Raw genomic sequence first — 24559 nt, forward strand, 5'->3', positions numbered from 1 at the left:
ATATGAAGGCTGTATCTGTCTTATTGTCTTTTATATCTCCAGGGCCTTGCCTGGGACATAGTAGATGCTCAATAAATCGATTGAATGAAAAGTATATTTCTTATGTTTTTATTAAGTGGAAAGAACTATGTCAGGGGAATCAGAACTCCTAAATATGGTACTGAGATTGAGATGTGTAATGGGCAGACAGTGCATAGCACAGAAAAGGTCTCAAACAATAAATGGATAAGAGAAAGAATGAGATATAGATTTGGGACTTATTAATTAATGAAACTGAGTAAGAACATGGACTTAGGAACTAGACTGTATGGGTTTGAATTCCTGCTCTACCACCTCCAATCTGTTGCATAGCTTTGCTGTCCTGCAATTCTCTTATTTGTAAAATAAGATAGGGTATAATATTAGCACCTACCTCATAGGATTTGGGGGAGGATAAAGTGTAATAATGAATATACATATACAACAATGCTCGACATAATCAGCATTCATATAAGTGCTGTTTTATTTCATTTTCATCACTATGTATGTTTAAGGAAACTAGGATAATTCTGCACATACTATTTCATAACCTGAATTTAAAAGAAAAATAATTAAAGATTTTTCCCTTCTACTTACAAAAAGGATACATTGTCCTTTGAGATAATTTAGAAGATAGAGGTAATCACCACCTGATGTCCAGCATTAGAAATACATTTTTTAATCTCAGAGATGAGGACAACTAAATGGGAGGGGATGAGGGAGGAGTGGGAGCGGGGAGTCACCAAGTCACCAGGCATAGGTCTCTAAGTGTAAAATATGGCACAAGATACCGTCATGCTACAAATGCCTAAGTCTTAGATTTGTGGTGGGAAATGTAGCCCTTGACTCAGGAGCTGGGGCAGGGGTGTAAAAAGCAGGAGGAAGGGAGGAAGGGGAGAAGTGTGTGTGTGTGTGAGAGAGAGAGAGGGTGTTAGTTTACTCTTTAGTTAGAGATAGATAAACTCATCTGTACTAAAAACACATAAAATTATCAGTTTCACTAGTCTTTAAGTATAATTTTTTGCTTATTCTCATATCTACCTAATTTATTGTAGAATATTTAGAAAATGTGGAAAATCATAAATTGGATTTATGATTTTAGCCTATCAACCATCACCACAAGAGCCAAAAGCAATTATAAACAAAATGTTAGTGTATTTCCTTTGATTTTATATAAAATATGTATAGACCTACAAGGCAAATAGATAGATAGATAGATAGATAGATCGGTAGGTAGTATTAGCCAAGAAAGCATAGGTGGTTCTATTTCTAGTTCTGCCACTATCTTATTTGGTAACCTAGCCAAGCCTCTTAATTGTTCTATCTTGGTTTCCCAACTTGTAAAATAGGCTCTTGGACTAAAATAATTCTAAGGTCGTTCCAGTTTCGACAATACATGATCTGTGAAAGCTTGGGACTGCAAGTGAGATTATAAGCCCTACCCTATAAATCCAAAATTAGGCAAAAGCACAGAAAACATGACTATAAAATCCAATTTTCTATAACCCTCCTAATCCATTCTTTTGGCCTCACAGTTTATTTTGATCTCCTATTTCCAATCCTTTCTGATAACTATGCACATCAGTACCCAATCAGTACACAGGTGGATAATTGTGGACAAATATGCAAATATGCTAAATATTTTTCTAGTAAAAATTAATTTCTTAGAAATCCTTAAGGTAGAAAAAGTATGAGTGGAACTAAGCTGTATGAATTCCATTTTAGGTCTTATTCAAAAATTATTTTGTACTTAACGATTGTAATCAAGCAAGTGTCAATAACATATTGACTGCCTTGTCCTGCTGGAGGGTAAGAAAAGGATTGTAAGAAGCACACACCAGTAATGTGTGTGATGGTTTTAAAACATGGCTATAAATTATTTGGCACTCCTCCCATCAAGAGTTGAAGTCTATAGTCCCTCCCCTTAAATCTTGGAAGAGGACTTATGACTGTTTCAACCAATGGAGTACAGTAGAACGGATCTATGTGACTTCCAAGGCTAGGTCATAAAAGAGCATATAGCTTCCACCTTGTTTGCAGGGAACATTTGCTTTTAACGTCCTGAGATAGCCATGCTGGACTGGCTACTTGTGGGAGCTCTGGTTGATACTCCTACATAAGCCTGTCCTGCAGCCATTTCAGTCTCAGCTGTTTCAGGACCCAGCTGTTTGAGTCATCTACAGCCTTTCAAGTTACCCTCAGCCAAGCCATCCTAGCTGAGGCCTCAGACATCCTAGAGCAGAGTAGCCTCCACTGTGTACTTTCTGAACCTCTGATTCACAGAGTCTGTGAGCATAAATATCAGTTATAGTTTACACCAGTGAATTTTGGGATGGTTTGCTACTTACCAGTAGATAACTGGAAGAGTCCTGTGTCATGCTTCAGGCAATAGCTATAGACACACAATAGTATGAAGCCAATGTTTTATCAAGTCTGCCAAATAGAGTTAAGTGTGAGAAAAGGTGAGAAAATGAATGCAGAATTTTAAATTAGCAGGTCATTTGGGGGGAGGGGACAATTTCGCATAAACTTTTATATTTCTGATATCTCTTGAGGGAAAAAAAAGAATATTTGGCAACATAGGGCCTGAATTGTCTCATGACAATAATTGGCAGAGGCTATCTCATTTTGATAGAGCACATGCTCCCTAGTTAATCAGATTCCTGCTCAGCCAGCTTCACTCAATATATGTCACCTGTGGCCATATGAATTGCAACCCCTGAACTAATAGAGCCTATTGGGTACTAGGACCTTGCTAGGTGCTAAAACTGTATCAGTAATGGAACTTACATGGGACTAGCAACAGTAAGGCAAGGTAAACATTTATGCTAAGTTTCCTGATACTCTTCTAAGTTCATCCGAAAGTCCAGGGGAAAGAATAATGCTAGCCTAGGCCTGTAGCTAGAAGGGTCAAAGGAGTTCTCTTGGCCCATACATAGTGTAGCTCAATTAATCAGTTAGAGACTATGCAGGACAGAACTTCTTTTTCACCAGAATCCTAAACCACAGGAAAGAGTGGCCATGTGTCTCTGGTGTCTCAAGGCAGCATCTGCAGTCTCTAAAATAAAATAACATCCCTCAGCTCTCTAATAGATAGTGAGGTCCTGAATATTTGTTGATTTCACACTCAGATGTCTTAGCCTTATAGCTTTGTTATTATTTAAGACTAGATCTCTTGAATGAAATACATTATCTTTCAAATGTTTCAGACTCTTACAGTAACACCCTTAAAATTTTATCAGGTCTGTTCTCAGTTCTTCAAACGTCTTGGCATCAAAGTTATAATGGCCATAGCTTATAGGGAAGCTAGAGTAGGCATAATTTCCTAGATTTTTAATACTTAGTTTCAATTTGTTAATAGGTGCTTAAATGTAGTAAAAAAAAAAGAGAAGCACAATAAGACTGCAGCAACGAAGCATCAGGACGACACACAGAGAACCATTCTAGGCAGGAACAGAGATATCCACACCCACAGAGCTCACCATGCGCCAGACTATCTTCTCCCAAGCCTAGCACTCACCCAGGAGAGTATAATGAGAGGAAAATAGGACAATAACTACAGTCCAACTGGGTGCATTTCCAGCCAAATACATGTGAGCTACAATATATATCATGGCAACATGCAAAAAGATCTCAGCAAAAATGAGCTTCCTCTGTTGGAATATTAACCTGATACCACCACAATTTGATTGAGGGATAACTAGTTGAGGTAAAATTACAAAACAGTCTTATTTTTCCAATAGCTGCCTCAGTAGTGCTCTATCATCCCCACCTCCACTTTCTACTGGATAATGGGTTTCTTTAACTGTATCTCAGTCCTTCCCCAACTTTTCAGTCACTTTTGCTTATTAAAATAGGTTCAGTTAAACTGTTAAAGATTTGGCTCTATGTCTTTTTTTAAATTTATTTTTTATTGTAGTTGAAGTACAATGTTATGTTAATTACTGCTATACAGCAAAGTGACTCAGTTATACATATATATATATATATATATATATATATACATTCCTTTTCATATTCGTTTCCATTATGGTTTATCACAGGATATTGAATATAGTTCCTTGTGCTCTACAGCAGGACCTTTTTTTTCTTTTTTTTTACTTTTTAGTTTCTAATTTCTTTTTTTTTAACATCTTTATTGGAGTATAATTGTTTTACAACGGTGTGTTAGTTTCTGCTTTATAACAAAGTGAATCAGTGATACATATACATATGTCCCCATATCTCTTCCCTCTTGCGTCTCCCTCCCTTCCACCCCTCTAGGTGGTCACAAACCACCTAGCTGATCTCCGGGTGCTATGCGGCTACTTCCCACTAGCTATCTACTTTACGTTTGGTAGTGTATATATGTCCATGCCACTCTCTCACTTTGTCACAGCTTACCCCCCCCCCATATCCTCAAGTCCATACTCTAGTAGGTCTGTGTCTTTATTCCCGTCTTACCCCTAGGTTCTTCATGACCTTTTTTTTTTTCTTAGATTCCACATATATGTGTTAGCATACGGTATTTGTTTTTCTCTTTCTGACTTACTTCACTCTGTATGACAGACTCTAAGTCCATCCACCTCAAGGACCTTGTTGTTTAACCTTTCTATATATAGCAGTTTTCTTCTTGGTTCTATGTATTTTAAAACACCAATTTCACTTTTGATTCAGAGTCCTCCTCATCCCTCTATGAGATTTATCTTTCTATCTAGAGTCTATCTATCTATCTATCTATCTGAATCTATCTACCTAGAGTCTATCTATCATTTAGATAGACTCTAGATAGATAGACAGATAGATAGATAGATAGGTTTATTGATTATAAGGTTTATAGACTGATTGATTACAAGTTCACATGATTATGTAGACTGGGAAGTCCCATTGTATGCTGTCTACAAGCTGGAGAGCCAGCAAAGCCAATGGTGTACTTCAAAGACCTGAGAGCTGGAGAGCTGACATGCAGGTGCCAGTCTGAATCAGAAGTCCTGAGAACCAGGAACACCAAGGGCAGGAGATCAAAGTCCCAGCTCAAGCAATCAGGCAGAGAAAGAATTCAACCTTCTTCTGCCTTTCTGTTCTATTCAGGTCCTCAATGGTATTACATGATGCCCACTTACATTGGGGAGGGCCATCTGCTTTACTTGGTTCACCAATTTAAATGCTAAATTCTTCCAGAAACACCTTCACAGACACACCCAGAAATATTATTTAAACACATATGTGGGCATCCAATGGCCTAGTGGACACATAAAATTAACAATCACACCCTCCTTCCCTGTGTTTACTCAGATGACTTGGGAGTTTGAAGATGGATAAAAAGACAACTCTTTTTGTGAATACCTAGGGTAAGATTGCTATCCCCACATGATTAATCATCACTGAAGCTCAAGTATGATTTCTAGAGAGCCTGCTGATAAGGACTCACATCCAAGCAGCTCCCTTCCAAGTGTCTCCTTGGAAGACTGGGCCATATCTTGCATGTGACTCTTATAACCCTCACATGGCATTCCTATGATTCATAGGTCTCTTTGCCCTACTCTGTATCAGTTACTGGTAAATCTGTATCTCAATAACTCCCCGCTCCCCAACTCTGGAACCTGTAGGCATGGTAGGATTTGTTTTTTATGCTTCTCCAGAATTGGGAACTTTGGTAGGAGGTCAATCTTAGCCCTTTCTCTACCTGGCCACACCACCACATCATCTCTCCAAAATGTTCTTTCCAGTCTCCTATAGCATCTGGGTAGCTCAAAATCCCATTGGAAATGCAGATATCCAGCAAAGGAATAAGTGAAACTTAACATTTTGTAGATATCCCTAAACTTTATGTACAGTTCTTTTGGGATCCCACTCCCTTGGCTTTGGGGAAGGAAACCAATCAAGTGCCACCATCCACTATAATTACAGGAGATAAGGAGAGGAAATAGGTTCTTTTCACGAATACTGCATTTCCCCAAACGTGAACCCAGTCTCCTCCTTCCCAGTATTACACTACTCTTCTATTATTTTAGGGTAAAAGCCATCAAACCAGTTCACCCTCTCTCTGTCCTTCAGGGCACATGAGTCCCAAACTAAGACTCTTGTGTCCTTCTAACTTAGCCTTAGAAATTTAAAAAAAATTTGTTCCCAATAGGTTGTTATCTTCAACTCCTCAGAAAACACCAAGGACAAGAAAAGATCTCAATCAATACCTCACAGCATTTTAGTGAAGACAACATCATTTCCAGGACAATTTTCACCTATCTTTAAAACAACACTTCATTACAACTAATCTCCTATGTAACACAACATCTAATCTGGAAAAATATACAGATGCATGTTTTCCATCCAAGAAAATTTGGTGGTTTCAAGCAAAAGACTTATCAAGATGGGTCAAAAAGATACTAGCAAAACATTTAGCCACTGAGAGAACTAAAAATCCACTTCTTAAGCTTTGTATTCAATGGTTATGTTATAGTGATTTGTCTACTTTCAGGGGATTCTTTCTAGGTAATTCCTAATTTTCATGAAAGCTTTTCCATATTGCTCTAAATACAGTCCTCTGAATGAAAAGCAACCTATTAGCCTTAGTAGTGGATGTATTAGTCAACAAATATTTACCATTCACCTACTAGGTACAAGGAATTCTATAAGTCACTGGCTTTGCAAAGTAGAAGACAGCAGGTGTGTTTTGGGCTCTCACAGATTTTAAAGACAAGTGGATCTAGTTAAGGATGGAACTATGCTTTGCCTACTCTTCATATCTTGTTAGAAACTATCGAATAATAGTAAAAAAAACTAATGAATCAACTTTCATTGATGGTTCTTTAGGGTCTGTGGTACATACTTGAAATATGTGATTTATTTCTTCTAACAATCCCTGTTTCACAGAGGAAGCACAGAGACCTTGATAAGTAATTGACCCAAAGTCATACATCAAGTAAGTGGCAGAAACAGGATTTAAACCCAGACATGACTGATACTACAGCTCATGCCTCTAATCAGCATCCTTCCTGTGGATGTCATTAATAGAGCTACCTATACGAAGAGTTGCTAACAGTGAGACAGAATCCAGGAATCACTAGCATTCCTTTAAAAGACAATTATTTTGTAATTTGAGCTTTTGGAGCTATATGTCAATATTTCTATATATCTCATATATATAATTTTATATATTTTAAACTACATATGCAGTAGGCATATACTCTTTCTTTATTCAATGTCCCAGCTAGTTTAGCAGGGTAGGAGATTACATAGTAGTTTGGAGCCAAAACTAGAGGCAGTAAGAATTTGCCTGGCCTGTCTTGACCCAGTACATATAACTCTTTCGGTTCCTTTAACACAACCAACACTTTTTAATATTTTTTTTATAATAATGCCACTTTCCTAAAGACATCTCTATTTTCTAACCGTGATTAAAAAAAGTTTTCAGTTATTTCAAATTGAAAAAAGGAACAGTTACACTCGAGTTTCAAGTTTAATTGCTTCTCATACTCCATGCTTATTTCTAATATTTTTTGGAAACATTCACATTAAAAAGCAAATGTCTTTGGAACTTTTACCTATTTTATATTTAACTTCTGAGATCATTCTAAGGAGATATGTGTAGGAGTGGTTTGGAAGGTTTGTAAAGGAAAGCAGAAAATAAAAAGGCTCCTTTTCTCCAAAGACTGTGGTATCAAGAACATCACATTACATTTACATAAAATGGCCAAGGTCTGACAACTGGGCTTCTACCTGAAGATTTACTTTACAGATCATTTTGAAAATACCAACTGTATTCAGGAAGATGCTTGTATTTTTTCAAAATAAAATAAAATGTTTCAAAAGTGTTGTTGATGTGTGGAGCCCAGAGAAAATATTTTCTGGGTGGTGTAGGTGAATGTAATCAAACAATGAGGCTTTTTCATCCCGCAATATGAAGCATTTCTTTCAAAAATGAAACCTCATAATTTTTAATTTTTTGATGGTGTGCTGATTTTCTTAAAAAGGAAATAAAGAGAAATTATTAGGAAGGATATATATTATACAGCCCAATTCTCCTCGCCTCTCTGACAAGTCCCTTGCTCCCTCCTCACCCCAGCCCTCAATCTAAATTTCCTAGAAGGGTATGAATTCAGGGGACATGGTGGGCAATGGTGGCTGTGCACATGCAGCCTGTGTGTGGCAAGGGAGTGGGGGCGGGTGGCCCCGCGGTTAGCGAGAAGAGAGAGCAGAAAAAGCCAACGCCAAAGCCTGGGGTGGGAGTGGGAGAGGTGGAGGGTGTTGCAGGCCCTCCCTGATAACCAGAGAAGGGCAAACTCCAACCGCAGGGAGGTGATGCCACTTGTGGGCTCTCAGATTGGAGAGGAGCAAGATGAGTGACAGAGCGGTGCGCGCTGTGGCCCTGCGCACAAACAGGCGGAGGGGGCTGTCTGTGTGTGTGCGCTGGGCTGGAGGGGGGCGCTCCTGCTGCACCGGCCGCAGGAGTTGGGGGAGAGCTCGGCGGTGACGCGAAGCCCTCACGTGACCGCGAGCTGCAGAGCGACGCAGCCTTTGGTGCAGTCGTCACTCGTGTCTGGGTACCAGCTCCCCGCTGCCCTGCGCACGGCGGGCTGGCATCGGGCCCGGGGGAAGCAGAGCAGGTAAGGGCCCCGGGGCCCGCGCGCTGACGCCAGGGCTGCAGCGGCCCGCCAACCCCAGAGGCCGGCGCAGGGGTTCAGCGCGGCGGGTCCCGGCGAGCTCTCTCCACGCCTCGGCTTTCTTGGGAATAGAAATGGGGGCCCCCTTGGGTGGGGGTGCAGGGACGGCAGGGTTCCAGGGAGGGCAGCAGAGCAACTAAGAGCGATGGGAAATCATTCCTGAGTTCCTGCAGGGCAATGGTGAACCCGGGAGGGGGGCGGAGGACGCGGGGAGGGAGGGGTTAGCGGGGGCGTGGGGCCGGGAAGGGGCCGAGCGCCCGGCTGCAGCAGCCCCCTGCTCCCACCCCGCCCCTTTGCAGGTCTGCGGGACTAGGCGTCGCGGCGGCGCACTCGTGGCGAGAATCAAGAGGAGCAGGAGACAGCGAGAATAGGCCCAGGTCGGTGCGGGGGGTGCTGGTGCAAAGCCAGTCTGAGACCCCTTCCTAACTCCCCCAGGCCCTATCCCCCGTCCTCCATTTTGGTGCCTGCTGCGCTCTGGGAAAGAATCCTGGGAAAAGAAAAATGGTGGGCTTTGGGTTTGGGGGAGGGAGAGAAAAGGAGAGAGCTGGGGAAGGGGCTCAAATTGGAGGCTCCCTAGAAGGCGCACGAGGCTCCTGAGGTGGGAAAAAATAAATTTTAAAAGTCTTTGATATCAGGGCTTTGAATCCTGCTGGTTAGTGCACCAAGCATTCAGTCTCTCTCCTTGCCTTTGTCTTGTTGTTCAAAGAAAAATAACCAGGGAAAAAAATCTCATCATGGCAAATATCCACCAGGAAAACGAAGAAATGGAGCAGCCCGTGCAGAATGGAGAGGAAGACCGCCCTTTGGGAGGGGGCGAAGGCCACCAGCCAGCAGGAAATAATAGACGGGGACAGGCTCGCCGACTTGCCCCTAATTTCCGATGGGCCATACCCAATAGGCAGATCAACGATGGGTTGGGTGGAGATGGAGATGATATGGAAATGTTCATGGAGGAGATGAGAGAAATCAGGAGAAAACTTAGGGAGCTGCAATTGAGGAATTGTCTGCGCATCCTTATGGGGGAGCTCTCTAATCACCATGACCATCATGATGAATTTTGCCTTATGCCTTGACTCCTGCCATTTTCCATGAGATTAATACTGTGATTCCCACTGTTGTTCTCCTTTTCCTTGCGTTTTCCTGATATGCCTTTACTGGTCCGTTTGCTGTGAACCTTATGTAATTTCCATGTGTCAGGTGGGTTCTTGTGTTACCAGCTTCTAATTGGAGATTGCCTTGGCATGCAATCTAAGTTTCTGTCAACAGTAGAGTTTCACCCATTTGCATGGAAAAATGTAAAGTTAATAAAGCAATTAAAAATCAATCTATACATTTATTATTGTCTCATTAAAAAATATATATATATTATATGAACCCTCCAAAAATCTGAAATCAAATATCCCAGGATGTTAATTGGAGCACATTTCTCTATGGTTGGATAATATGTGACTTTTTTCCCTTTAATTATCTGGAGTTTTAGAAGCAATGAAAATGGTTTTTCAATGAGTCTGTGAATGTACAAAATAATTACTGGTTCAGCAAACTTAAAGAAGAGTGAACTTTAAGCATCTTCTAGTCTTAACTGGAAGTAAACCCTCCCTTTATTACAGATACATTCCTGTAAAGAGTCAGTCTTCTCTTCTGTGAAATGGGGAATAATGCTTGCTTTACAGGGCTGCTGAGTGGAATATATGAGGTGTGGAACTGTGTTGGGCTGCCTACTAAGCAACTCCCCAGCATTTAGCAGGACCCTGGCCCTCATCAGATACTTGGGGAAGTACTAAAGGGAGTTTTCACCCAGGCTCACAAGTCCAGAGGGCAAAATAGGTGGATTCCACCCTGTCATTCTGATCATATTTGCAGTACCCCTACTCACCTGATTATTGCCATATCAGTTGGGTATACTTTCCCTTTTGCTGGCTCCTGTTTCTGTTCCTGTTGCTGATGTGCTAGAGTCCACAAGGTAACAAAACCCCACTGATCTCTCTGCAGTCCCTGGTGAGATAAATCCCCCCTTTGACCTCTATAAAAGTGTGGAGAAGTCTTTTATCCTCACTTTGGAGTTATATTCCCGAGAGTACCATTCCCATGGTTCTTGTTCTTATGTTGGTTCTGAACAAAACAGCCCTTTTGGTTTTATTTTTATGCTCCTCCTTTTGAAAACTCAGACATGAATGCACTGGGGCCCAGCTCAGGAGACACATCTAGATGCCCAGAATTGTACTACCTCAAACCTCCAAAACACAAACAGGCTGAAAGCTTTGTTTTGCCTGTGTTTCTACCCTATGTGGGGGATTTTTCTCAGAAAAGAGTCTGGGTAGGCCTGCCCAACCAGTTTAACAGACCCACAAGCCATGTAAATTATGTTAGAGGAACACATTTTAAAGCTGAAATGCGCTCCTTTCCCATTTCTATCTCTTCCATACATGAAACATGAAACTGCTTTGTAAGTTCTTAAAAACTGTTTTGAATGTCTGGCTTTATCATTTTTATGTAATTGTGTGCCCCTATGAAGACAATGATTTTTTCTTAATAATCCTGGAGCTCAGTTTCTAGTGTATTGTCTAACATAGTAGATATTTAATTATTAATTATTTTAATTGATTCACTAACTATAATGGAATTCAGAACCAAGCTCAATACTGTTCCTGACTGTTCTTAGTTAAGTGGCCTAAGCAAGTAACTATTTCCTGTAAAGTATTACTTTTAATTTCCAAAGGAACATAGCAAGGAAGGTCTCTAACCCAAGATCTGCAATCTTGTTTTAAAAACCTTGTATATGGGCTTCCCTGGTGGCGCAGTGGTTGGGAGTCTGCCTGCCAATGCAGGAGACGCGGGTTCGTGCCCCGGTCCGGGAGGTTCCCACATGCCGCGGAGCGGCTGGGCCCGTGAGCCATGGCCGCTGGGCCTGCGAGTCCGGAGCCTGTGCTCCGCAGCGGGAGAGGCCACAACCGTTAGAGGCCCGCCTACCGCAAAACAAAACAAAACAAAACAAAACAAAAAACCTTGTATGTGCCAGTGTTTACGCAGACCCCTTACTTCCATCATAATCACCTGAGGGAAATGTTAAAAATGCTGACACGTGGGTGCCCTTCCCACTCCCACCTCCCACTGTCACCCTTGAATCACCTGATCAGTAACTACTGTTTTGAAAATTCCTCAGGTCATTCTAATGCATCTCAGTTTTGCCAGCATAGGCATGGGGAAACCCTGACAGTGATTACACCGTCCTACAAACCTTGTGATCTAAATTACCTTACTTGTTTGATTTCACAAGGAATATACCTTTCCAAATTTTAATATTTCTAAAATTGGATTGCATTCAACAATCAATGTATGTCTATATTTAAACCAGTACCTTATTTTTATACATTCTTTTTTAATATTCTTTTCCATTATGGTTTATCATGGGATATTGAATGTTGTTACCTGTGCTATACAGTACGACCTTGTTGCTAAACCAGTACTGTTTTTTAATCTTTCCAAATATCCTGTTAAATTAATGCATTATTATGAATCTATTATTAATAGTAAATGTATAATTATATAATTATTAAATAAATTAGGCATTATCTTTTCTATGCAAGCCTGTGCCCTTTTACAACAATGATTTTGTCTTAATCACCCTGGAGCTCAATTTACAGCACAGTGTCTGATGTAGTAGATATTTAATAATATAATAGGGCTTCCCTGGTGGCGCAGTGGTTGAGAGTCCGCCTGCCGATGCAGGGGACACGGGTTCGTGCCCCGGTCCGGAAGATCCCACATGCCGCGGAGCGGCTGGGCCCGTGAGCCATGGCCGCTGAGCCTGTGCGTCCGGAGCCTGTGCTCCGCAACGGGAGAGACCACAACAGCGAGAGGCCCGTGTACCACAAAAAAAAAAATAATAAAATAATATAATAATGCATTTAATTTTTATTATTAAAGATTTTAGCAATTATAATTTCTCTAAAATAACATATAACAAAAATTAACATTGAGTCTTTGTGAGTTGTTTATTTCTTTACACTCTCATGTTTAAAAGTTCCTGTGAGGAACATTTCTAAATGAAATACTTTTTATAATTATTTGTGTTATACAAGGTCACTAGACATTTGGATTATGCAGAAAATATAAGGAAAAATATAAACAAAACCATAATCCAATCATCCAAAGAAAGTACTTGTAAAATTTTCTATCATCATCCTATATTTAGTCATGATTAAACAAGGCTCAGAGTCTCTTAAGAGGAATACTGCCTCTTTCAAAGCCCCTGCCAAGGAGACATGTTTAACTTGCTATGTTTATTTTTTATGTCTCCTCTCCTCTCCTTAAAGCTAATTGGATCACATTTGACCAACTTTCAGTTAGCTCCTGTTTTTCAAAACTGTGAAAATAACAGTCATGTTTCAGCAGGTCCACTCTCAGTTGGCAACTTTGGGAACATTAAGTGAATACATTTACTTAATAGAACGGAGCTATTTATATATGAAACTTAAAAGTTGTCCTGAGAGTAGAAAAATGACTGGATTACATGAATGAAATGGACAAAATCCTATGTCTATTCACTGTCTTCTTCCCTGATATCACATATTTCATGTAATAAACATGCTGGTTTTGTTTAGAAAGATCCCATTTTAAAATTTTCAAGCATATGGCATGTAATGTAGTTGCTATCTTGTGTAACCAGTCGAAGTGCTTTCTGAGTAATATACATAACCAAATAAATAAGGCATCCCTATAAATTTTAAAATCTTAACATTTATTTGTATATTTAATTTTCCCCCAAACATTGTTTTAAAAGTTACAATTAGCCTGTTTGGAAATTTACTCTTTCCCTTGTAGCTGATGGAAAATATTTTCCATTTAGTAAAAATAAACTTTGGTGAATTTCATATGAAGAGAGAAATCTTCAGATGTATGCCAATTAAAAAAATCATTTTCCCACAAATGGAAAGAGCTTTATTGTGTTTCTGACTGTAAAATATGCATCCTAAAGTGGTTTTGTTGTTGCTTTGGAACAGAGAGAAAATGTATTAAGAAGAAAAATTTTAAATCTTACTTTCAACACCCTGTTTCCTTTACTGAGATCACACATGCGTAGATTAATTTTAAGTTTTTTTCTATTTTTCCTAAATCAACAAGTATTACTTAATCTCTAATTATATTAAAGTTTGATTTTTAAATGAGGAAGCAGGAATTCCCTGACAGTCCAGTGGTTAGGACTTCGCACTTCCACTGCAGAGGGCCCAGTTTCAATCCCTGGTCAGGAACTAAGATCCTGCATGCTGCATGGCCAAAAAAAAAAAAGGAAGCAAACTAAATGTGTCAATCAACTTAAAGACAGTGAAGAACTTGATGAAAAAGCAACAACAAATGAGAATAATGAATTTCAAATTACTTCTGAATCATTTAGCTAGTAATATAAACAGTGGTTATTACCATGACAGTGCCTCAGTTATTTTACTCTGTTCATTGGTAAAATGGAGATAATTTCCAGGGCTGCCTAGAGAACTAAAATAGGTAAAGAGAGTGTGAGCTATGTTTACCTACTTCTTATGTTCACCTGCACTTGCAGGACCCAAGTCCCTCAGACTCCCCTCAGTTTTTGGAAGTAGCATCCAAACTGTGTCACAAGCCCAGTCCATTCCTGTGCTGTGGTGAGCCACCTCCACCCTCCATCATTACAGATTTCTCTAAACACCTCAGTGTCCTAGTTTGTCTCCTATAGAGGTGTGCATTTTTATCCTCTACCTGACTTAGAATTGTACTAGCTTAGGTGAGTACTATCTTAATGATGCTTGGACCATGGTATGTATATTTTTAGCAAAAAGATCTTTTTCTCAGCATGTGTATATGATTTTTTGTGTGTGCAGCCAGGTCTCTCTTCTCCATAACATTCAGATATTAGGGGCTGAGCCTTTTATACACTCTGACAATCTCTGTCATGTCATTAGAGAGCTTAGACCACTTCCATTTAAAATGATTATCAGTATAGTTGTCCCACAACTCAGTAATGCTTGTTCATTTTTTTAATTGAAGTACAGTTGAATTACAATATTATATTAGTTTCAGGTATACAGAATAGTGACTCAGTATTTTTACAGACTATACTCCATTCAAAGTTATTATAAGATAATGGCTATAATTCCCTGTGCTATAAAATAGGGGTATGGGATTAAGAGATCTGTTGATTTATTTGTCTTTTTTCTCTCTGTATTTCATTTTGAATTGTTTCAATTGCTGTATCTTCAGGTTCACTAACCTTCTGTAACATCTAATCTGCCATTAACCCCATCTAACATATTTTTCATTTCAGACATTGTAGTTTTATCTCTAGATGTTCAATTTGGTCTTTTTTATACTTTTTGTATTCCATGTCTCCACTAACTACCTTCAATCTTTCCTCCAGCTTCTTGAACACTATTACTTATTAAAAACAGCAAGAAATACTTTACTGCAATAAGGATCAAAACTATTGCAACAAGGGAGAGAAATTGAACTCAACTCCAAATATAACAGGGACAGCTAGGGATTTATGGCCAATGGGAAGGGTGAGGGAGAGGATGGAAAATTATGAAGAGGAGCTTGGTTATGTATCAAGCTTGATTAGATATCAAGGTTGGGGGAATTCTTGATAAATTGCCTAACCAGAATTTCTTGCTAAAACTGGGCTTACCAGGCCAAGGCCAGAACCAAGGACAAGACTTCATTAAAAAGAAGGCCAGAGGAGCCTGAGTAAAGTTTTGGTCTAAGAGGGAGTCCTTGCCTGTATGTATCAATGATTTTTTGAAGCATTCCACAAAGACTACCTGCTTCAGAATCTTCTGTCTCTCTTTCTAATAATGTAGACTTTGGCACCTCTCGCCAGATTTCATGAATCAAACACACTTCCTACTGGGCCACAAAACATACATTATTATCATGTTCCCCTGAGAGGTTCTAATGCACATTAACACCTGAGAACCTGGTAGCATAGTGGAAACACAATTACATTGAATACAAACATGCCTAGAAACAGGCTACAAGGAAATACAATGAAAATGCCACAGATCCTAGCAACACATATATCATATGACCTTAATTGTCTTACTCTATGTTAGCATCAATTTTTAAAAAATCTTCAACATTTCTCACATTGGGATACGTCATAAAATATATGTGTAGATTTTATGTGATGGGTTTTGTTTTTTTCTCAAAAAAGTGTTTCTGAATCAATGGTGTATGTTACAGGTACCCTAATAAAAAAACTAAGGTATATAATTATATATGGGAATGTGCATATAAAAGTAGAAAAAGACATAAAGGAATTCACAACTAATGACATTTAGGAATTATGTGTGATAAAATGTAATTTTTCTGCTGTTATTTACTTCAATGTCTGGCTTTTAGATTTTATTTTTTGTACAGTTAAAAGCTTATTGCCATTAAAACAATTCTGAATATATATATGTCATCATGTTAATTTGGACTATGCAGAAAAATGGTAAAAATAACAATATTCATAACATACTTTTAGCGTGCACCATATTAGAGACAGTGTTCTCAGCTATTTACAGGTACTAATCAATCCATTCCTCAGAAGAAATCTGTGAGGGCTATACTATCAATGTACCCATTTTATGTAGGAGGAAACTGAGGCACATAGAGATTAAGCAAATTACCTGTAGTTGTATAGCTAGTAAGTTTTAAAACCAGGATATAGCCCAAACTATTGGGTCCAGAATCAGTGCTCTCAGCCTTTCAATAAAACAAATACCTAATCCATTAAAGCAATGATTGGAACAGCCACCTATTTTCTTAAATATAATTTCAAAATGGCTGTGTTTTAGATATCTTAGTAGTGGCAAATTCCAATCCTATTGTTTCCTCTAAAGGGAGACGGTTTTCCCCTCACATTGAATAAAATTAGGCATAGTAGAGATCATCAGGCCATCGATGTTGGGAACCAAAAAGGAAAAAAAGCAGAAGGAAAAAAATGGAGTCCCTAATATTGAGGACCTGAGAGGTAATCATGTTAAGTCCAAGGAGTTAAGGAACACCTGGAGACAGCCACCTATTTTCTTAAATATAATTTAAACATTTTGTTGTTTTGAAACATCTTTTAGTAACAGCAAATCCTAATCCCACTGTTTCTTCTAAGAGGAATCGTATTTTCTCTCACATTGAGTAAAACTGGGCATAGTAGAGATAATCGGGCAGTTGATGTTGGGAAGCAAAAAGGAAAAAAAATGGGAGTCTCTGACTGGAGAGGTAATCATGTTAAGTCCAACTTGTGAGGAAGATGAAATTAGGGGAGAGCAGAAACTATGAAGAAGTAGAAGCAAGGACACAGAGAAAAGCTTTCCAGGAGAAAATTAAGTCACCTGTCAGCAATGGGTGAAGATAGGCATTTGTTGTACGAATGCATATTTTGTGGGAAAGAACGTGCCAAGTAGACTTTGTCAATCTCTTTGATTCATATACATTTTCAAAACTGAATAGGTACTGTGGGGTAGATAATATCTCCTAACTTGTTTTTAAAAATAATGACAGATTTATTTTTCTCTTTTAGCAAAACTTGGATGTCTATTGAAGAAACTTAAAAAGTAAAGGGTCACCTTTGTGACCAGAGCCAGCATTGCAGCTTGAACATCACTGAGCTGGAAGCCTGGGACAGAGAAACAGTGTTAATCTTGATTAGTGGTGGAACAAATTTTGGACCTGTTGAGACTGAGGTAAGTTTGGGACATTCAGGAGGAGAGTTCCACTAGAGAATTGGATAAAAGTCTGTAGGGCCACAGAGTAGTTTGGGCTAGACATGTGGAATTGTAGTGACAACTGCAGAAGTGAATGGGATCAGCCAAGGAGAGCATGGAGACCGAGAAGAGAGAGGACTTGCAATATTCAGGGAAGCAACACAGCTCAGGCTCTAAGAGTCCAGGTGTTGGAACTTGTCACTTCTAATTGGGTCTAAATCTCCACTCGGCCTCTCAGTATTCCAGTAAAATAAAACTACAAGATGGTTATGTAAGATTCACGTTGAATATAAGAACAGAGAAAGGGTGAAACCAAGAGAATGTTGAAAGGTACATTATGCAAATTGTATCTGTAAGAATGCTGGTACCACTTTTTAAATATCAAACAAGGTAGAATTCAAGGCAATGGACATTTGTATAGATAAAGAGGGACATTTAATAAAGAGAAAAGATCAACCCACCAGATGGTATCCTAATCCTTTATCTATATGCACCTAAAGGCATAAAGCAAAAAATAAAAATCAGAATACCAGGACAAGTAGAAAAATGCATAATTGTAGAGAGAAAGAATAATACAAGGGATTTTTCTTTTGGTAACTAATAGTATTTTCAAAAAATATCAGTGAGGACATCAAAGATTTTACAAAATTCTTAACATATTTGACCTTATCACATATATAGAACCCTGCAAATAACAACTATTGAATAACTGCGGAGCTGCAGGTTGAAACATTTTCAGAGCTTGCACAGGTGGGAAATCATTCAGTTGTTATCAGCCAAATTGCAGAGTCCTCCTGAATACTGGGAGCATTCAGTAGAGTCCTAAGAAGGAAAATATTTTAGTATTAGTAATAAAAGAACCCTAGAATAAAACATACTGTAAACATGCCTGATAAAGTTTAAAGATAAGCCTCAAAAGAGTTAAGATGATCTGCCTTCCAGAACAAAATCCTGCACCCTTTAAAGGAAGAAAACATAATGCCGATATTCAACCACATAAAATTCACAATGTCCAGCATTTAATAAAAAGTTTCCAGCAATACAAGAACAGTAGGAAAATATGACCAATAATCAAGAGGGAAAAATAGTCAATATAAACAGCCCAGAAATTATAGGAGCATCTAAGTTGAGGTTAACATCCAAAGACTTAAAAGAGCTATTATAAATGTACCCAAGGATTTAAAGGAAAATATTAATATAATAAGGAGTTAAATAGAAGATATAAAGGCTACCAAGTGAAGCTTTGAGAGATTTAAAAATACAATTTCTGAATGAAAATTTTATTCATCGAGGTTAATGTTAGACTCGACACTGCAAAATAAAAGGTCATTGAGTTGGCTGGCCTAGCAATAGAAACTAAGAGCTTCCTCAGTGATCTGTGGGACAATACCAAGATGTCTAATATGTATATATATATATATATATATATATATATATATATATATATATATATATATAGTTAGGGAACAATAAAAATATTTGAAAAAATAATGGCAGAACATTTCCCAAATTTAAGGAAAACTAAAAACTCAGAAATTCAAGAATCTCCATGAAGCCAAGCAGGATAAAAACAAGGACACACCAAAGCATATAATGACAAAATATCTGAAAACTAGTAATAAAAAGAAAATCTTAAAAGCAGCTGGAGAAGTATGACAAAGAAACAGAAAGAAAAACAAAGGTAAAAGTCACCGTGCATGGATTACTTATCAGAAATAGTGTAAGCCAGAATACAAGGGAAAGTCATGTTTCAATTGCTTTAAAAAAAAAAATCTGTCACACTAGAATTTGATGTCTATGTAAATATCCTTGAAAATTATGATAAACTACTTCAGTATTCAACAAAGCCTGAGAGAATTTGTTGCCAGTAGACTAACAATATAAGAAGTAATTTAAAAAATGTACTTCAGACTAAAGGAAAATGATGCCAGATGGAACACTGAATCTGGGCAAAGGACTAAAGAACACTAAATATGGTAAATATAATTTTTCTCAGTTTTAATTTTTTTTTCTTTTTTTTATCCCCATATCTACTCCCTCTTGCGTCTCCCTCACACCCTCCCTATCCCACCCCTCCAGGCGGTCACAAAGCACCAAGCTGATCTCCCTGTGCTATGCGGCTGCTTCCCACTAGCTATCTACCTTACGTTTGGTAGTGTATATATGTCCATGCCTCTCTTTTGCTTTGTCACAGCTTACCCTTCCCCCTCCCCATACCCTCAAGTCCATTCTCTAGTACGTCTGTGTCTTTATTCCTGTCTTACCCCTAGGTTCTTCATGGCATTTTTTTCTTCTTAAATTCCATATATATGTGTTAACATACGGTATTTGTCTTTCTGTTTCTGACTTACTTCACTCTGTATGACAGACTCTAGGTCTATCCACCTCATTACAAATAGCTCAATTTCGTTTCTTTTTATGGCTGAGTAATATTCCATTGTATATATGTGCCACATCTTCTTTATCCATTCATCCGATGATGGACACTTAGGTTGTTTCCATCTCCGGGCTATTGTAAATAGAGCTGCAGTGAACATTTTGGTACATGACTCTTTTTGAATTATGGTTTTCTCAGGGTATATGCCCAGTAGTGGGATTGCTGGGTCATATGGTAGCTCTATTTGTAGTTTTTTAAGGAACCTCCATACTGTTCTCCATAGTGGCTGTACCAATTCACATTCCCACCAGCAGTGCAAGAGTGTTCCCTTTTTCCCACACCCTCTCCAGCATTTATTGTTTCTAGATTTTTTGATGATGACCATTCTGACTGGTGTGAGATGATACCTCATTGTAGTTTTGATTTGCATTTCTCTAATGATTAAAGATGTTGAGCATTCTTTCATGTGTTTGTTGGCAGTCTGTATATCTTCTGTGGAGAAATGTCTATTTAGGTCTTCTGCCCATTTTTGGATTGGGTTGTTTGTTTTTTTTTGCTATTGAGCTGCATGAGCTGCTTATAAATTTTGGAGATTAATCCTTTGTCAGTTGCTTCATTTGCAAATATTTTCTCCCATTCTGAGGGTTGTCTTTCGGTCTTGTTTATGGTTTCCTTTGCTGTGCAAAAGCTTTTAAGTTTCATTAGGTCCCATGTGTTTATTTTTGTCTTTATTTCCATTTCTCTAGGAGGTGGGTCCAAAAGGATCTTGCTGTGATTTATGTCATAGAGTGCTCTGCCTATGTTTTCCTCTAACAGTTTGATAGTTTCTGGCCTTACATTTAGGTCTTTAATCCATTTTGAGCTTATTTTTGTGTATGGTGTTAGGGAGTGATCTAATCTCATACTTTTACATGTCCCTGTCCAGTTTCCCCAGCACCACTTATTGAAGAGGCTGTCCTTTCTCCACTGTACATTCCTGCCTCCTTTATCAAAGATAAGGTGACCATATGTGCGTGGGTTTATCTCTGGGCTTTCTATCCTGTTACATTTATCTTTCTGTTTTTGTGCCAGTACCATACTGTCTTGATTATTGTAGCTTTGAGGTATAGTCTGAAGTCAGGGAGCCTGATTCCTCCAGCTCCATTTTTCGTTCTCAAGATTGCTTTGGCTATTCGGGGTCTTTTGTGTTTCCATACAAATTGTGAAATTTTTTGTTCTAGTTCTGTGAAAAATGCCAGTGGTAGTTTGATAGGGATTGCATTGAATCTGTAAATTGCTTTGGGTAGTAGAGTAGTTTTAAATATTTTTTAAAAGATTATTTTAAAACTAATATAAGATAAATACATTATGGAATTTATATGATATATACCAGTAAAATATATGACAAAAATACCACAGTAAGGGAGAAGAAAATTGAATATGATTATTATAGGATTCTTACATTTATATGTGAATTGCTAAATCAGTATTTGAAAGTAGATAGTAAGAAGTTAAAAATACATTATGCAAATTCCACAGAAACTAGTAAAAATAAAGTGTACTAACAAGCCAATAGAGGAGATGACATAAATTACTAATAATGTTCAAGTAATTCAAATGAAGGCAAGAAAAGAGGAAAAATTTAAAAAGAGACACAAATAGAAAACAAATAGCAAATATCAAGTTTGAACCAAATTGTGTTGAAAATTACATTAAACATAAGTGTTGTGAACACTCCAATTAAAAGGCTAGCTTGTCTGAATGGATGAAAAGGCAAGACTCAAATATTTGCTCTACAAGAAATAGACTTTAGGGACTTCCCTGGTGGTCCAGTGGTTAAGACTTTGCCTTCCAGTGCAGGGGGTGCGGGTTTGAGCCCTGGTCAGGGAGCTGAGATCCCACATGCCTCACAGCCAAAAAACCAAAACATAAAACAGAAGCCATATTGTAACAAATTCAATAAAAACATTAAAAAATGGTTCACATCAGAAAAAAATCTTAAAAAAAAGAAATAGACTTTAAGTATAAAGACACAAATAGGCTAAATTCAATGGGTAGAAAAGTATATTAAGAAAAACGCTAATCACAATAAAGCCTTGTGGTTATGTTGCTATTAGACAAAGTATACTTCAGAAAAAGCAATATTAGTTCAGAAAAACAAAGATATTTTTATAATGATAGAAAGATTAATTCATCAAGAGGTCACAGAAATCCTAAATATGCTGCACCCAATAATATGCTTCAAAATGCTTGAGCAAATCCTAACTAACACTGAAAAGATACATAGACAAATCTGAAATTATAGTTGTAGATTTCAATGCTCCTCTCTCAATAATTGATGGAGCAAGTTGACAAAAAATTAAGGATATAAAAACCTGAACATCAACACATGAAAATCTGCACACAAATATTTGTAGTAGTTTTCCAAAGTGTGGAAACAACCAAGATGTCCTTCAACAGGTGAATGGATAAACAAACTGTGGTTCATCTATAAATGGAACAGTATTCAACAATAAAACTACATGAGCTATCAAGCCACAGAAAGACATGGAAGAAACTTAAATGTATATTTCTAAGTGACAGAAGCCAAACTGAAAAGGCTCCATACTGTATGATTCCAACTATATGACATTCTGGAAAAGGCAAAATTATGGAGACAGTAAAAAGATCCGTGGTTGCCAGGGGCCAGCGAGAAGAAAGCAAGTATGAACTGCTGGAGCACAGCGGATTTTTAGGGCACTGAAAGTATCCTGTATAATACTACAATGGTGGATAAATGTCATTATATGTTTGTCAAAACTCATAGAGTGTACAATTCAAAGAGTGGACTCATAAACTCTGGACTTTAGTTAATAATAATGCATCAGTATTGGTTGGTTCATTAGCAGATGTAAACTAAACTTATCGTGGTGATCATTTTGCAGTATATACATATAATCATTGTTGTACACCTGAAAGTAATATAATGTTAAATGTCAATTATCTCTCAATAAAAAATAAAATAATAAAATGAAAAAAATATTGGCTCATCAGTTGTAGCAAATGTACCATGCTAATGCAAGATGCTAATATTAGGGAAACTGTTGGGGGCAGAAGGTGTGTATGGGAACTCTGTACTTTTGATTTACTGTTTATGTAAACCTAAAACTGCTCTAAAAAATGAAGCCCATCAATTAAAAAAAAAACCTGAACAACACTATTAACTTGACCTAATTGAAATTTGTAGAACAAATTTCAACCAACCAACAACAGCAGAATAAACATGAGTAAACATGGAATATTCAAAAACATTCAACCATATTCTTAAGACAGACAAGTTTAAAAAAATTTGAGGATTAAAATCATACAGAGTATGGTCATTGCTGGCAGCTGAATTAAGTTAGTAATGAATAACAGGAAGATATCAGAATATCCTCTAATACTTGAATTTTAAACAACATGATTATAAATAATCCATGGATCAATGAAGACCTCACAAAGAGAATTATAAAATACTTTGACCTGAGTAATAAGAACATAATATATCAAAATATGTGGGGTGTAGATGTGTCCATGCCATGACCAAGTGGTGTTTATTTTAGGGATGCAAGGCTGATTCAACATTCAAATATCAACCAATGTAATCCACCAAATAAAAATATATATATAATTTCAATTAGTGCATAAAAAGCATTTGAGGGACTTCCCTGGTGGCTCAGTGGTTAAGAATCCGCCTGCCAATGCAGGGGAAATGGATTCGAGCCCTGGTCCAGGAAGATCCCACATGCTGTGGGGCAACTAAGCCCGTGTGCCACAACTACTGAGCCCATGCTCTAGAGCCCACAAGCAACAACTACTGAAGCCCGCATGCCTAGAGCCCATGCTCCGCAACAAGAGAAGCCACCGCAATGAGAAGCCTGGGCACCAAAACGAATAGTAGCCCCCCACTTGCCGCAACTAGAGAAAGCCCGTGTGCAGCAACAAAGACCCAACACAGCCAAAAATAATAAAAATAACAATAATAATAAATAAATAAACTAAAAAAAAGCATTTGACAAATTCCAAACCCTTTCATGATTAAAAACTCTCAGTAAGTTAAGAATAGAGGGAAACTGGGGCTTCCCTGGTGGCACAGTGGTTGAGAGTCCACCTGCCGATGCAGGGGACGCGGGTTCATGCCCCGGCCCGGGAAGATCCCACATGCCGCGGAGCGGCTGGGTCCGTGAGCCATGGCCGCTGAGCCTGCGCGTCCGGAGCCTGTGCTCCACAACGGGAGAGGCCACAACAGTGAGAGGCCCGCGTACCGCAAAAAAGAATAGAGGGAAACTTCCTCCACTTTATACAAAGTATTGACAGTGACCTACAGATAACACTGTACTTAATGCTGAAAGACTGAATACTTTCCCCCTAAGACAGCGTGCAAGACAAGAATGTCTGCTCTCTTCACTCTTATTGAACATAGTGTTGGGAGTTCTAGCCATTGCAGGAAGGCAAGAAAATGGAATGAAAAGCATACAAATTAGAAAAGAAGAAATAAAGGAAGAAATAAAACTGTCCCTATTTGCAGATGACATGCACGATTGCCTATATATTGCAGAATATCCCAAGGAACCTACATTTTGTTATCTTTTAAATAACTCCCACATGAACTTGCAAAGAAATGTGTTTCAAAGAAGAATATATTCAAAAAATAAAATAAAAGAAGACCATTATTTGCTGACGTGTAAAGGATTTGGCTACTCTATACAAGTGTGTCATCAGGCTACTTATGAAATGTTAAGAGGCTTGGTTGTGTTGACTCTCAAAGGAGTTCATGTTAAGCTAGGGGAAATTTGAAGTAGCCAGGA

The 24559-nt window shown here is 38.2% G+C and overlaps 1 protein-coding gene across 2 annotated transcripts; it reads left to right on the plus strand.

The window, feature by feature from the left end:
* The first annotated feature begins 8519 nt into the window (after positions 1-8519).
* On the plus strand, positions 8520-9975 carry BEX3 (brain expressed X-linked 3). Of its 2 annotated transcripts, none has more exons than XM_082609833.1 (3): positions 8520-8603; positions 8960-9037; positions 9413-9975. In XM_082609833.1, the coding sequence occupies exon 3, from the start codon at positions 9425-9427 to the stop codon at positions 9731-9733; it is 309 nt and encodes a 102-aa protein (XP_082465959.1). In that variant the 5' UTR covers positions 8520-8603; positions 8960-9037; positions 9413-9424; the 3' UTR covers positions 9734-9975. The 2 variants fall into 2 exon arrangements, with proteins under 2 accessions (XP_082465959.1, XP_082465958.1); XM_082609832.1 differs by having other exon boundaries at positions 8526-8603; positions 9367-9975.
* The last annotated feature ends 14584 nt before the right edge of the window (positions 9976-24559 follow it).

This window comes from Mesoplodon mirus (genome assembly GCF_964341445.2).
Source record: "Mesoplodon mirus genome assembly, chromosome: X".
NCBI lineage: Eukaryota > Metazoa > Chordata > Mammalia > Artiodactyla > Ziphiidae > Mesoplodon > Mesoplodon mirus.